Source organism: Plasmodium reichenowi, chromosome 3 (genome assembly GCF_001601855.1).
Source record: "Plasmodium reichenowi strain SY57 chromosome 3, whole genome shotgun sequence".
Taxonomy (NCBI): Eukaryota; Apicomplexa; class Aconoidasida; order Haemosporida; family Plasmodiidae; genus Plasmodium; species Plasmodium reichenowi.
The window spans coordinates 8,515-22,397 of NC_033648.1; the positions used below are offsets into that span (position 1 = coordinate 8,515).

At 16.6% G+C, this 13,883-nt stretch overlaps 4 protein-coding genes across 4 annotated transcripts; all 4 read right to left on the reverse strand.

Moving 5' to 3' along the window:
- Nucleotides 1-768: 768 nt before the first annotated feature.
- On the reverse strand, nucleotides 769-1,600 carry PRSY57_0300500 (putative exported protein; the record flags this gene model as incomplete). Its single annotated transcript, XM_012905636.1, has 2 exons — nucleotides 769-1,425; nucleotides 1,511-1,600. 2 exons carry the CDS (start codon nucleotides 1,598-1,600, stop codon nucleotides 769-771), a joined length of 747 nt encoding a protein of 248 aa, XP_012761090.1.
- A 2,239-nt stretch (nucleotides 1,601-3,839) lies between these two features.
- On the reverse strand, nucleotides 3,840-4,738 carry PRSY57_0300600 (putative exported protein; the record flags this gene model as incomplete). The annotated part of the gene is made up of 2 exons (XM_012905637.2): nucleotides 3,840-4,499; nucleotides 4,604-4,738. The coding sequence occupies 2 exons, from the start codon at nucleotides 4,736-4,738 to the stop codon at nucleotides 3,840-3,842; spliced, it is 795 nt and encodes a 264-aa protein (XP_012761091.2).
- A 1,831-nt stretch (nucleotides 4,739-6,569) lies between these two features.
- Nucleotides 6,570-9,177, reverse strand: PRSY57_0300700 (exported protein (hyp1); the record flags this gene model as incomplete). Its single annotated transcript, XM_012905638.2, has 2 exons — nucleotides 6,570-8,855; nucleotides 8,977-9,177. 2 exons carry the CDS (start codon nucleotides 9,175-9,177, stop codon nucleotides 6,570-6,572), a joined length of 2,487 nt encoding a protein of 828 aa, XP_012761092.2.
- Nucleotides 9,178-12,135: 2,958 nt separating this feature from the next.
- PRSY57_0300800 (putative exported protein) lies at nucleotides 12,136-13,480 on the reverse strand (the record flags this gene model as incomplete). Its single annotated transcript, XM_012905639.2, has 2 exons — nucleotides 12,136-12,912; nucleotides 13,298-13,480. The coding sequence occupies 2 exons, from the start codon at nucleotides 13,478-13,480 to the stop codon at nucleotides 12,136-12,138; spliced, it is 960 nt and encodes a 319-aa protein (XP_012761093.2).
- Between the last annotated feature and the right edge of the window lie 403 nt (nucleotides 13,481-13,883).

Here is a 13,883-nt window from a genome sequence, read left to right on the forward strand (position 1 = left end):
AAAAAAAAAAAAAAAAAAAAAAAAAAAAAAAAAAAAAAAAATTAAAAAAAAAAAAAAAAAAAAAAAAAAAAATTAAATTTTAAAAATAATAAAAAAAATTAAAAAAAATTTTTAAAAAAAAAAAAAAAAAAAAAAAAAAAAAAAAACAGAAATATATATATATATATATATATCAGTAATTTATTATATGAAAATGTTTTTAAAAAAATTAATCATATATATATATATTTATAATACCTGTAGATCATTATAACTTATAGAACATATAGAAAAAATAATAAAATGATAAAAATATATAGATAAAAACATATAGATAATAATAAATAGATAAAAATAATATAATGAATAATCCTTTTAATTCCTTTTACAAAATAAATTAATTATATGTACAATGTATATTTTACCTTTATAAAAATTAATAATGTGTGCTCAAAAAAAAAAAAAAATTGGATGGTTGAGTATAACAATATTTATAATAAATATTGTAATATGACCTAATAACAAAGATAAAAACTAAAATTATATATATTTATAATATATTTATTTGTACAAAAACAAATTTTTAATAACTCATTTAAAGTATATTTTATACTCAACAATTATATAAATATTCCACATCCTTCCTATTATCTATTTATTATTATATAATCATTTTGTAATTTTTTAAATATATAGTTCCCCCAACTGCCCTTCATTATGGATACATAAACAAAAAAAAAAAAAAACAAAAAAAAATTTGTATTTATTTTTATAACTATATATTATTCCTTATAATAAACCCTTCCATGAATTTGACATCATTTGACTAAATTTATATATACAAAAATGATATAATATAGGAAATAATTTAGCAAGGGATGGAATAAAATAAAATATGTAACCCAAGACCCATAGAAATGTTAAATGATATTTTTCTTCTAACTTTTTAACACCATCATTATAATTATGTCTTTTATTTTCATATTTTTGTTTATAATAATTTATATCCTTTAATTTTTCTTGCATCAAATTTAACCATTTATCATTTAAATTTTCTTTTTCCACAGCTCCAGCATTTTTATTTATATCACCTACAACTACATCTTCCTTCACATAATTAGTTATATAAAAATTATTATCATCTAAAGCATCTGAAAATTCTTCATTTAATACTTCTTCATCTTCTACATTAAATGTTTTCCTTCTTTCATCATCTAATAAAACTTCATCGTTTACATCATAATATTCATCTTCCATATCATCATACATTTCATCATCTTCTTCATTTATCATATTATCAAGATAATTTTGACTAACTAAAACGGTTACATTGGATTTCACCTCACCAAAATATTCTGCATGTTCTGCTAACAATCTACAATATCTAACATTTAATATATTATTATATGGTTCTTGAAATTTATACCACAAACTTTGAATATTATCCTAACATATAAAATAAATAAATAAATATATATATATATATATATATATAATTTTTTTTTTTTTTTTTTTTTTTTTTTCTTCTTACATTTTTTGTGTAATTCCATTGTGATATAAAGAGTAGTAATACAAAAATTTCAACATTAAATAAAAATATATTCTTCATTTTACACATCATTTTTAAATTCTTTAATATGTTTTATATATCAAAATTAAATGTGAAATTTTATATTTTATATAATATACAATTATTTCATTCTTTTATAATTGCATAAATTCAAAAATATTTGAACAAATAATTATATCTTATTATTAAAAATAAATACAACTGAATATTAATAATACTTAAAAAACAAAACAAAAATAGGATTATATTCCTATTTTAATTATATATAATAATACAACAAAATATTTAAAACGGAAAAAAAAATATAATTTTATAATTAACAATTAAAAATAAAAATCATAATAATAATAATAAAAATCATAATAATAATAAAAAAATCATATAATTAAAATGAAGGGGAAACTTAACAAATTCGGATAATAATTTAAATGTAAAATATATTAATATACAATTACATTATTATTTTAAAATATATATTATAAAGCTTAAAAATATATATAATAATATTTTTTTTTCCAAGTAGAAAATATAGTAATTAATACTATAATAAAAAAAGAAATTTATAATATATTCTACCTTTTTATTTAAAAAAAAATAAAATAAATTATATATTTTTATAGCCCAATATATATATATTATATATATATATATATATATTCATTTATATATTATAATTTTGAATTACAAATTATTTAATATATATAAATATTCAAGTATATAAAAATAAATATACTTATTTCCAATAAAAATTCTACTTAAGCTACATATTTATTTTATATATAAAATTGAGAAATGTTAAGGGAATCATATAATAACACTACTACACATAAATTACATATTTTTAAAGTAAACTGCCCTCCTGGATAATGTTTTATATATATATATATATATATATTTATATATATCATCATAAACAGTTATACATATATATCATAATTTCCACTTTTAATACATTTATGTAATAATATTATTTATTTGCTCTTATTAAAAATATTGAAGTATAATTTTTTTTTTTCTTTTTTTTTTACAAATCACTGGATGAAATTCAAAGATCTAATTATAATATTATATATTATAAAATTAAGTGCAAACAAAAAAAAAAAAAAAAAAAACATATATATATAAAAAATTATTTCCAGTTAAATGAATATAATATGTTTTATGTTACACGTAAGAAATAATATATATTTTTTTTTTCTCATTAAATCAATATTATATATATATACAATTTTTATAATATTAATAATAATGGAGGGAAAAAATACATAATAGAAAATAAGGAAAATTTTTTTATGAAAAAAAAATAATATATATATATATATATATATATATATTTATATATATAAATACTTTAATAATTTTTATGATTAATATATTTATTTATAATAAAATATTTCATCCTTATAAATATTAATATATTTCATTTCATTTATAAAATATATATATTACTTTATTTTTTTTGTTATAAAATAAGAATAAATGGTACAAATAAATACAATATTTTTAATAGCAAAAGAATAAATATATCTATAAAATGACTTATTATTACGTTTTTTTAAGTTGTTAAATATATTTAAAATTGAATTAATAATATATTATATTAATATCAAAAGGAATTAGTATAAAATATAATATATTTGTTATATATATGAAATATAGAATAATATAAATAAATATATATATATATATATATATATATATAAATACATACATACATATAATGTGTCAAAAATGGTAAAATTTAGAAATATAACTATTTCGTATCAATAAAAAGAATATGTAAAATATCATAAAAGAGTTATGAAATTAACAACATAAATAAATAAATAAATAAATAAATAAATAAATAAATAAATATACATATATTTAGCATTCCTAATTTATGCACATATTTTTTTATAGTAATTTATAGTAATGTGAAACTTTTACTGATAAATTTAAAAATAAAAAATTTTATAAAATTATTATTTCTCCTTTTTGAAAGTATTATATATTTTTTATTATTATTATTAATTTCCTATGACACACCATAAAACAAATAAATAATATAATAAAAAGGAAATATAAATAAAACATACATATATAATATAAAATGAAATATGTTAAATTTGTCAACTATTAAAATTTTCTCTTTGAAATATATATAATATTTGAATGTTCAGCTTAAATTAAAAACTTATTTTGTGACAATATATATATGTAATACATAGGACAAATAAAAAAGCAATTTTTTAAATAAAATATATATATATATATATATATATATTGCACAGATTTTAAGAAGGTTTCATTATCTTTCGTCTTCTTCATCTCGACATTTTCCAAATTTTTTATGATTTATATCTTTTTTACATGAATCCACTTTTTTTATATATGAATATATAATCATTTTAACTTTATCCTTTTCGTTATCAACATCATTTGTCTCATTTATCATACTGTTATTTAAATCAACTGTTATAGAAGAGTTTTCATTTATTCCTTCCTCTATTAAATAATCATCCCTTGAATTACTAATTATTATATTATCTTCATATGGAAAATCTTGTAATATATTTTCTTCGTATGGAAAATCTTGTAATATATTTTGTTCATATGGAAAATCTTGTAATATATTTTGTTCATACGAATTATATATTATTATATTATCATTGTTTGATAAATTAACTATTATATCTTCTTTTATTAAATTATCCTGTTTTTCTTCATTTTTCATCAAATTATATTTAAAATTTTCATAACTCTTTAGATCCTCCTCCTGTATATCACTCTTTTTAATATGATCTTCTTTTATATCATTTTTTATTAAATCATCTTTTATTAGATCATTTAATAATATTTTTTCCTTTATTGTATTAAAATGATATTCTTCATATAGTGATCTGATGACTCTTGTATTATAAATTACAATGTCTTTAGTATTCACAAAAATATAATTTGGAAATGTAATCTAAAAAATAAAATATATATATATATATATGTATGTATGTATAACTCCATATAACTTTACATATCTTATTTTTTTTATGATATACAATTTTTATATTAACTTACGTTAGGAAAAATATCATATAAGACGCTTAATATACAATATACAATTATGTTTATGAACAAAAAATATTTTTTCCCCTTTTCTTTGGGAAAATATTTAATCAATACTGACCTATAAATTAAGTGCTGGTTATTCATATTGCTTTCAATTATATTATATATAATTTAATATAATACCTTTTTTATATAATTACGTAAAATAATATTACTATATTATAGTGATAACATAAAAAATTACAAAAAAAATAATAAAGAAGGAAAAAACACATATCAGGGTTGTAATAATACTACCATAGATATTTACAAAATATTTCTACAAAATAATAAATATTTATAAAAAAAAATACAATACAAAATAATAACAAATATAATACATATATATATATATATATATATATATATATATATATATATATATATAATGTATGCTTATGATTAAAAAAATAGCTTAATTATTAGTAAAATAAAACAATTATAATTATAAAATAAAGAACAAAATGAATCTATCAACAGATCATAATGAATTTTTTTAAATGATAGTAACACTATGCTAACATTTTTTAAAATATTTTTCAATTAGATATATAAATAAAATATATACAATATTATATATATATATATATATATATATATAATATATTTGATGCAAATTTACAAATTTAAAAAAGTATGATAATTATTCGAAAAAAAAAATTAAAAAAAATAAATAATTATTTCACATATTTATACATAAAAATTACAATATATTTTTTTCAATATAACATTATATATTTTAAGAGACAATCTTGTATTCATATGTATATATATATATATATATATATATATATAATTTCAATAAAAATTCTTCTACATTAAATATATATATAATATATACAACGTCACATAACATACATATGCATTATTATTTTATTTGATAACATATTCAATATATTACTGAGATTAATATCTTTAATATATATATCATTTATTGTTTTAAAAAATAAAACAAACATATTATATTATCTATATATATATATATATATATATATATAATATTAAATATTATTAACATTTATTTACCTATATTTTTAAGTAATCATTTAAAAAAATTTTCAAATTTTTTCTTAAAAAAAAAGAAGAAAAAAGATATATATGTATATATATATGTGTAATACAATAAAAAAAAAACAAAAAAAACATAAATATATATACTTCTTTCCGTAATATATATGAATTAATGACATTATATATATATATATATTTTTTATCCATTTAAAATTTTATGTTACATTTTTTTTTTATTTTTTATAAATGTTTTCAAAAAAAGTTAATATACATAATAGTTCTTAAAATATCGCATTGCGTAATATTAAATATTTATACAAAGAATTATATAATATAATAGTTATATTGTACATAAATTATACACCTCCCTTTTTTTTTTTTTCTTTTTTTTAAATTATATCTTCATTGAAAATTTTACAAGGGTATCTTGAATATATTTCATTTATTATTTATATTAAACTATCTTATGATTTAAATAAGGAATTGTGTATCAAAAAAAAAAAAAAAAAACCTTAAAAATATCAAAACATTTTAATTTTATTTTTATACAATATATATATATATATAATTAATATAAAGAACATAATTAAAATGTTTAATTCGCAGATTAAAAAAAAAAATTAAAACTATCGTAAAATAAATAAATAAATAAATATATATATTATAATGTAGAAAAAGATAAATATTAATCGTTTATGCAAACATAAAAATTGACAAATATATAAAAAAAAAAAAAAAAAAAAAAAAAAAACAACTTATTTTTTTTACTAAAAAAATAAGATACACTTTAATACAAAATATTCATTAAAAATATAGCACGCTCTAATGTTATAATAACATAAAAATCTATATTTTCTTGAATTTAAAAATTTAATTAAAAATAAAGTTCTTTTTTTTTTTTTTTTCTTTTTTTTTTTAATATTTTCTAAAATATATCATATATATTACTGCCTACATGATTTTCAGTTGTTTTTTCATAAGATTGTAATAAACGTAAAAGACATTTGTATATAAATGCTTTTATTTTTAAATGTATTCGTTTTAATTCAAAATTTGTGAATGGTGATGAATCATTATAATTACGTGTGTTTCCTCTAGAATTAAAATTAAAATCTTCATAATCTAATTTTAGCATTTTTACAAGGAATTCTTTCTCTTCTTTACTAAGATCATATATTTTTTCCCTACTTGAACATAAGTTACTTAATATATCTTTCAAACGTTTATAATTTTCATCATCAACGTGTATTCTAGAAGACGATTCACTATTTCTTCTATCACTACTTAAGTTAAATTCATTCTCATAAGATCGTGTTGAATGTGATGATGTTGAAAATTTTGATTCTTTAAATGTTGAATTTTTATATTCGGACGGATCAAAAACTGATGGTTTAAATTCTGATTCATCAAAAATTTCGGGTCTAAATTCTGATTCATCAAAAATTTCGGGTCTAAATTCTGATTCATCAAAAATTTCAGTTTTAAATTCTGATTCATCAAAAATTTCAGGTCTAAATTCTGATGGATCAAAATGTGGTAAATCATATTCTAATAAATCAAAATTCGGTAGTTCATATTCTGATATATGAACAGGTGCTGATTCAAAAGTCGGTAATTGAAATTCTGGTGATTCAACATTGGATTCTTGAAACGTTTCTGGTATAAACGAGGGTTGTGAGTGTGGTGACGGAAAATGTGATGGCGGAGAATGTGATGGCGGAGAATGTGATGACGAAGAATGTGATGGGGGAGAATGTGATGGCGGAGAATGTGATGACGAAGACTGTGATGGCGGAGAATGTGATGACGAAAAATGTGATGACGGAGAATGTGATGACGAAGAATGTGATGACGCAAAATGTGATGACGAAGAATGTGATGACGGAGAATATGATGACGAAGAATGTGATGACGACGAATTTGACCATGTTGATGACATATGTCCTATTTCATTTATAAATTCTTTATCTTCTGGCATATATTTTTTTGGTCTCTCATTATTTAATTTTTCATTAAATGAATAAAAATTATTATTGGTTTCTTTTAAATCAACAGGAGTATCATATTCTTCTACTACTATATTAGAATTCGTATACATGCCTTTACAATCAACTGGAAATTTATCTGATTGGAAATAGTATTCCATTTTTTCATTTCTATTACATGATGAATCTTTATTTAACATATCATAATTATCTCTTTTATTATTTGATTCATCATCTATTTCTTCAACTACCCTAATATATGGCGTTTCAACCTTTATTTGATCTTTATGATCACTATTTTCACTGTTGTAATTATTCCATCCTGATGAAAATCCATCATGTGTATTTTCATTATCCCATTCTTGTGAGAACAAATATTCCGGTGATGTATTCATATTATTATTATATTCATCGTAAAATTCATCTCTTACAAAATTCATTCCTTTATCATCATTTATATTATTTTTTTTAGTGTCATCAAATCCATCCCTATAATTGTTATTTAATCTATTAATATTTTCATCCATAAAAGGAGGTACATAATTTGCTTCTCTTGATGGATAAGAATATTTATTTCTATCATCATATTGTGATTTATATATATCATATTGTGATTTGTACGTATCATATGGTGATTTGTACGTATCATATTTTGATTTGTACGTATCATATTGTGATTTATATGTATCATAATGTGGTGAATTAAAATTATTACTTTCAAATTCATTAGAATAATCTTCATTTAAAAACTTAGACCAATCATCATGTAACTTTTTATTTAATTCATCTATATTTTCTCTTTCGTTATAATAATTTTTATTATAAATATCCTCATTCATAAATGAAGCGGGTTTATTATTTTCATTATTCGATTGATAATTAAATGGATTTCTTCCACCGTTTTTCTTTCTAGATGTACCAAATTCTGCAGAGTTATATTTGCTGTCATATTCTCTCGAATATCCTTCTTTAGCAAAATCATTTTGTTCATTGTATATATTATTTCTTAAATTATCTCTTTTTTCTGATTCATTATACGCTTGGGATTTAAACAAACCATCATTCATATAATTTCGCATAAACATCCTTTCATTTTCTGCATTAGAATAATTATAGGATCCATCCAAACGGGAATTAAATAAATAACTTTGGGCTAATAATCTATAAAATCTTAAGGATGCTTTCTCTTCATCTTGTTTTGTTGATCTACTACCTTTACAGGTAAACTATAATAAGGAAAAAAAAAAGAAAATTAAAAATAATGAACGCAAATAAATAAATAAATAAATATAAATAAATAAATATATACATATATATATTAAAATAATCAATTTATTCTTATCTTACTTCTTCATTACTATATTGAAATATCCATACTAAAATAAATAACAACAGAATTTTATTAAATATCAAAAAATGTTTTATACATATTTTCTGGCATTTTCCTAATATATTTATATTTTTAAATGTAAAACAAATAGATTTATTCACTCCTATTCCTATCTGTCTTATAACATTTTTTGATATATTATAATTTTTGGTTACCATCATTATATCATTTTTCTAAATATATATATAATATAATATAATATAATATATATATATATATATATATATATATATATATATATATATATATATATATATATAAGAATATGAACACAAATAAAATGAATTAAAAACTATTGAATTATATATAATAACATAAATTACAAAAATTAATTAATTTTTCTTTTTTCAAATATTTTAATTACAAAGAAATTAATTATTTAGTTTATACTATTAAAAATTATTTGCATATTTTTCCCGTAAATTATAACATCATATAGAATAATAAAAATACTTTTCTAAACATATTTATATGTTTTCATATAATTCAAAAAAATTATTTCTCCTTTTTTTCTTTTTATTTTTAAATAATATAAATATAAATATAAAAATATAGCTTTTAAAAACCAAATTTTTATACAAAAAGAAAAAAAAAATAAAAAAAAAATAAAAAAAAAAAATTTCTTTATAATATTTATTCTTTAACATATAAATATAAATATTTTTAATTTTTATATATAATTCCATATAGAAATATATAAAAATAAATATATATATTTTTTAAAATATCATGACAAATAAATAATTATATAGAGAGTGTTATAATATTTATTATATATATATTATGTACAAAAAAAAAAAAAAAAAAAAAAAAAAAATATATTAAAAATTATTCATATTATATACATTGTATATATAAATAATATTATAATTATTATGTATTTATTGCATATGTTGCAAAAACACCATTCGTAGTTTTTATTATATACATTTTCTCATATGAACATAAAACAAATAAATTTTCATTCATAATACTGACATAATTATATTATATAAAAATAAATATAATTAATATATTACTGTTTTATTAATTTTAAGTATATATATTAAGATTTTTATTATATCTATAATATTATATTTATTTTTACTACAAAAAATAGATTTATTTAATATTATATTAAAACAACTTTTTTTTTTTTTTAAGAAATTATATACATATATAATAAATATATTATCATTATATAATAAAATAAATAAATAAATAAATAAATATATATATATATATATATATAACCTTATGTTAGTATAAAGAAAAAAAAAAATTATAAATAAATAAATTATATATATATATATTATATGTATAAAATATTAAAAAATGTATATACATAAAAAAGTTTCAAGTTATATATTACCTCTGTCTTCATGAGTGTAAATAGAATAATAAAAACTTATATTAAAAATGACATAAAAGAGTCTCTTTAATTATATAAATAATTAAAATATATATTTTTTTTTCTCATTTCTTTTATATTTAGAAATAAATTTGGAAGAAAACTATGTGTTATAGACAATTAAAAAAAAAAAATAATATCATTATATTTATGTAAAACGTATGAACATAGAATAATATCATTATTTTATTATAGAAAAAAAAAATAAAACAAAATACAGACAATGTATATATATATATATATATATATATATATATATATATCCTTTTTAGATTTATTATTTTTTTATACCTATAAATATATAATAATGTTATAACTCATTCATATTGTATTGAATTTTATGATGTTTACACTCGGAACATTTATAAAAAATTCGTAATTTTTTTTTTTTTTTTTATTTCTAATTGTGATAAATAAATTTATTAATATAATATATATATGTATTTGTATATTTAGTTTTTTTTTTTTTTTTGATTATTTTATGTAGAACCTTGGTATATTATTACTTAAATTTATAGTATCTTAAAATTTGTATCCAATTTTTTAAAATTCCCTATAGGTATATATAAAATAATACATTTTTCTTTTTTTTTTCTTTTATTCCCATATTTGTGTAAGATATATATACCAACTTGAAAATTTTATAAAAAAAATAGTTGTTCAAAAAAAAATTAAATTAAATTAAATTAAATTAAAATATTATTAAGTTCAAACATTAGTTTTTAAAATTAAAGAATAAAAATCATTATGTATATATATATATATATATATATATATATATATTAAAATAATAAAAAAAAAAAAAAAAAAAAATGCATAAATCAACATTAATTTTATAAATTGATATATACGTCATATATAATATATATATATGTATAACAATTATTTCACAAATTAATAATAAGACATATTTATATATTCAATAAAAAATCAAAAGGATTTATAATATAAATGTATTTAGCATATATAAGAAAAATATATATATATACAAAAATATATTTTTGTATTATATATATAAATATATAAAAAAAAAATAATTTAATTTTCAAAAATGGAAGAAATATTAATTTAGTTAAAATAATATGTTAAATACAAAATCATGTTTTTTTTTTTTTTTTTGTTTTCAACACATATTTCCTAAATTAGTGGTAAATAAAACATATATGTACATATATATATACATATATATATATATGAAAAGTATAAATACATAATCAAATACATATATATATTATATATAAATGTATAGATTATATACCTGTACAAACTTTAAAAAATTATATGAATAATACATAAAAATTTTTATATACACATTGACATAGGTATCATTTGTACAACTTAGTACAAACAATCTCATACAAAAAGGATATCCACAGTTATCTGATATTCATATAAGTTGTATTCATATTTATTAACTCCTTTTTATTTTTCCTTTAATTTTCTGAAAACTAATAATGGTATGGATTAAACAAAATATCATAAGGGATACTAATTTTTTTTTGTCACAATGTTTTCTGTTTTGTTTTATTATTATGTCTTTTCCTTTTTTTATCTTATTCATTTTATTATTTTATTTTTTATTTTTTTTTAACACAAAAAAAAATTTAACGACTCCTTTTTCTTTCTATATATCATTTAAGAAATAAAAGAAAAAGAAGAAAAAAAAAATGATTTATATATATTGTTTTATCAAAAGTTATAAAATCGATAACCTTCATTCAATGTTCTAATTTTTTTTTGATCTTTTATTATTATTGTTGTTATTATTATTGTTGTTGTTATTACTATTGTTGTTGTTATTATTATTATTGTTGTTATTATTATTATTGTTGTTATTATTATTATTATTATTATTATCTTTATGTTTGTATTCATAATGCATTTTTAATATTTTTGCTAATATATAAAGTGCTATAATATAACGTACGTTACCTACTAACATTGTGATTGTACAATATACAAAAGCTATAAATATAAAGGGTAGTAATGCATTTAAAACAGGTGAATCAAAAAGTTTATATCCCTTAATGAAATCCATAAAATGTCTAAAGAACTCTCTATTACGAGATATGTTTTCTTCGTTATTTTGTTTATTATTATTTGTATGAGGTAATAATTGCATATTATTATCATTTCCATTTCTTATATAAGATAATATTAAAGCTTTTTTATCATTTGGTAATTCATTAAGTTCATCTACAATAGTCTTTTCAAAATTATCCTCATCTTCACTATGCTCCGTTTGGGGTTCCAACACAGTCACACGAGGCGTATTATTATAATATTCTTCTTCGGAATCATCATCTTCGGATTTGTATGATTCACATTCATCACTATATTGATTAACTCCATAATAAGGGTCATAATTTTCTTGAACTTCATCATAATATTCTGGGCGATATTTGGTATGATCTATTTCGGCTAAGGATTTATTAATTCTTATACCTAATATTTTCTTTCCTTTATTTCTTCTTCCGTCTTTTTTATATGCATAATATGATTTCTATATATAAAAAAAAAAAAAAAAAAAAAAAATTAGAATATATATATTAAAAAATTAAAATGTACATAAGAATATCACTTCAATGGCATATATGTATATATATATATATATATAATATATATTATATTATTGTTAAGAATATTTACATGCACATATTTAATTTTTGGAATAAAAAATTAGAATGTAATAATTCATAAATAAAAAAAAAATACAATAAATATGTAAAATAAAAAAAAATTGATATAAAAAGAATATAAGAATACAAAAAGCATATATTCACAAAAAAATAAAATAAATAAATAAATAAATAAATACATATTTGTAAATTAATAAAATCTATATATTACATATAAATATCTAATAATATATATATATATAAACTTACATTATAAAAACATTGACATATCCAGATAAAAATTGTACATAATAAAATTTTATAGGCATAAGTGCACCTTTTTATTTTTCCTTGTGAATCGGATTTATTTATGTTCTGGCTTGATCTTTCCATGGTGCATTGGACTTTATTATTATTAGAAACATTCAAGTTCTTTTGGCTATCTTTTGCCATTTTTATATTATTTAATGAGAAATAATTATAAACAATTGATTATATAAATATATTAAATAAATATATATATATATATATATGTAATATATTATGTTCTGTAAATATTATATATTTACATATACATATATTATATATAATACATTAAATTAAGCATAAATTATTAAGAAAAAAAACGTAAATATTAAAAATATAAAATATAGAAATTAAAAAAAAAAACAGAAAACACACAAATTATCTTATAATTAAATAAAAAAATATAAATATATATATATATGTAATAAAATATATCTAATATATAATAGGGCTTAAAACTTTTTCCATTAAAAAATAAATAAAACCATATAAAATAAATATGTATATATATAATTATATATATAATGAAATTCTTTTTAAATAAATACTA